Source organism: Nicotiana tabacum, chromosome 19 (genome assembly GCF_000715075.1).
Source record: "Nicotiana tabacum cultivar K326 chromosome 19, ASM71507v2, whole genome shotgun sequence".
Taxonomy (NCBI): Eukaryota; Viridiplantae; Streptophyta; class Magnoliopsida; order Solanales; family Solanaceae; genus Nicotiana; species Nicotiana tabacum.
In genome coordinates, this window is record NC_134098.1 from 132,557,179 (window position 1) to 132,559,866 (window position 2,688).

The 2,688-nt window shown below is 44.3% G+C and overlaps 1 protein-coding gene across 1 annotated transcript; it reads right to left on the reverse strand.

The window, feature by feature from the left end:
- On the reverse strand, positions 1–2,688 carry LOC142173727 (uncharacterized). The gene is made up of 2 exons (XM_075239362.1): positions 2,547–2,688; positions 1–392 (listed from the first exon to the last, which is right to left on the reverse strand). The coding sequence occupies exons 1-2, from the start codon at positions 2,686–2,688 to the stop codon at positions 1–3; spliced, it is 534 nt and encodes a 177-aa protein (XP_075095463.1).

Genomic DNA, 2,688 nt, shown 5'->3' on the forward strand with positions numbered 1-2,688 from the left:
TCAGCAATAATATTTTTTGAGATGAGCCATGTTCCAGTTGCTAGGCAACTTGTCTCCGGTGCGGTTTTCCAACTCGTATGACCCTTTATCAGTGATAGTCGAAATCCGGTAAGGGCCTTCCCATATAGAGCCTAATTTGCCGGCGTTGAGTTCTCGGGTGTTCTGAGTCACCTTCCTCAAGACCAATTCTCCCACTTTAAAATAATGAAGGTTGGTTCTTTGATTGTAATATTGCTCCATTCTCTGCTTTTGGGTTGCCAATCTGACATGCGCTAATTCCCTGCGTCCCTCGAGCAGTTCCAAGTTGATTAGCATTGCCTCGCTGTTCGATTCTTCGTCTGCCTGGAAATACCTTAAGGTTGGCTCCCCTACTTCCACCGGTATTAGAGCTTCTGCAACGTACACAAGGGGAAAAGGTGTTTCTCTTGTGCTTGACTTGGCCGTTATCTGGTAGGCCCATAGCGCTCCCGATAACTCTTCGGGCCAGCAACTTTTTTGCTGCTTCTAACATTTTCTTTAGGTTTTGCACATTTGTTTTGTTTGTTGACTCCGCTTGTCCGTTTGCACTCGGATGGTAAGGTGAAGAGGTAATCCTTTTTATCTTCAAATCTTCAAGGAATTTTGTAAGTTTTGAGCCGATAAACTGTGGCCCGTTGTCGCATGCGATCTCTTTCAAGATTCCGAACCTGCAAATTATATTATCCTACAGGAAGTCGACCACTTCGCGTTCTCCGATATTTTGATAAGGACCTGTTTCCACCCATTTGGAAAAATAGTTAGTCAAAATTAAAAGGAACCTTAACTTTTCGGGAGTCAGTGGTAGTGGTCTGACGATGTCCATCCCCCATTTCATGAACGGCCACGGGGATAGAACTGAATGCAAGGTTTCCGTCGGTTGATGTACTAGTGGTGTGTGGCATTTTCGTACAAAGTTTTTGGCATCTTGTTCCAAATGGGACCAGTAATATCCTGCTCGGACTAAATTCAGCACCAGAGAATCTGTGCCCGAGTGGTTGCCGCATATTCCTTCATGGACTTCTCTCATGACATAGTTGGCTTCTGATGCTCCTAAGCACCGGGCCAACGGGCCTTGAAAGATTTTTTTGTAAAACTAGACTTTCCTGAAGCTATATCGTGCAGCTTTGGTGCGCAATGCTCTTGATGCCTTGGAGTCTTCGGGCAACTTTCCATGCTCAAAATAATCGATGATCTCATTCCTCCAGTCCCAGATCAGACTGGTCGAATTTACCTCGTAATAACCCTCTGTGTCCAAGGATGAGTTCATCAGTTGTACAACCGTACCTGATTTTGGTCCTTGGATTTCTGTTGATGAGCCCAGATTTGCTAATGCATCCGTTTTCGCATTTTCTTCCCTCGGGATGTGGGTTATTGACCACTCCCGAAATTTTGTCAGTAAAGCCTGAATTTTTACTACGTATTGTTGCATACACTCATCTTTGGTGTCAAAAATTCTGTAGACCTGATTTACCACTAAATGTGAATCATATTTTACTTTGATGGCTTCGAAGTCAAGTCCCCGGGCCAATTCGAGCCCTGCAATCAAAGCTTCATACTCTGCTTCATTGTTAGTTAGAGGAATCGTTCTGATGGGTTGCCTTAAGGTTTCCTCCGAAGGCGTGATCAAGACTATTCCGATCCCGGACCCTTTCACGTTTGAAGCTACATCCTTGAATAAGGTCTAGACTCCCGACGCCGGTTCTACACCACTATTGCCTCTTTGGCGGCCAGTGGAAATAGTGCCAGGCTGAAATCGGCCACAAAGTCAACGATCACTTGTGATTTAATCGTTGTCATTGGCTTATATTCTATGTCAAACTCGTTCATTTGAACGGCCCATTTGGCCAATCTACCCGAGAGCTCGGGTTTATGGAGTATATTGTCACGTCCTTAGTTGTTAACTAAGTACACGTGCGGCACTTGACAACTCGCTCACGATGTTGCACAACTTGCTCACGTTCTTTCTATGCTAAGTCAGCCTTACCACACTCAAGATCACTAAGGGAATGTTAGAACACAAGAGAATTGACAAATCAAGCTTTTGTATTAGAGAGAACTTGATTGTTTTCCTTGGTGAGTTACAAATGACTAACCCCCTTTATATACTAGTTTCATAGGGGCTAGTGAGTAAATAATAATTATACACAAGACCATTATTATTTAAAAGTAAGTCCCTTCTCTAGAATATTCTACATAGTTAGAATCTTCTAAGGACTTTCCTAGCAATTCCATAGGGTTCTAAGGTCTTCCATGAGAAATCTCCATATTTCTCTAGAACGTTCCGACATGTGCTAATCTATTTCATATGTAAGCTTCCACATGGCATTAATATATGTCAAATGGCACCTACATGGCATGATGATGTGGCGGTTCATGACACTCTACCCCACCTAATTTTGTGCCTCCCTCGGCACAAAGCATCGACACGTACGTATGCACCTCGCCTTGGTGTCGCCGGAGATCTTTGTCCATTAGTCATGATGCTCTATGGAGCGGTTTGCCTTCCCATGTCACAAGGTAGTGGTCACCTTTATTCTTGCCCTGTTTGTACTTTGGACGGCGAGCAATGATGGCTTCGATCCTCCGCCCATCGGATGCCTCTCCTTGCTCTTGGCCTGAATCTCCCCATGACTCGACCAAGTGTAGCAGCTTCTCAAGCATCGGGTACAT

Bases quoted from the DNA above. Each gene is read 5' to 3' on its own strand.
- LOC142173727 (XM_075239362.1), bottom strand. From the start codon at position 2,688: ATGTACCCGATGCTTGAGAAGCTGCTACACTTGGTCGAGTCATGGGGA. The intron at 393-2,546 runs GTGACCACTACC...TGTACGTTGCAG, and splicing joins CAAACAGGGCAAGAATAAAG to AAGCTCTAATACCGGTGGAA.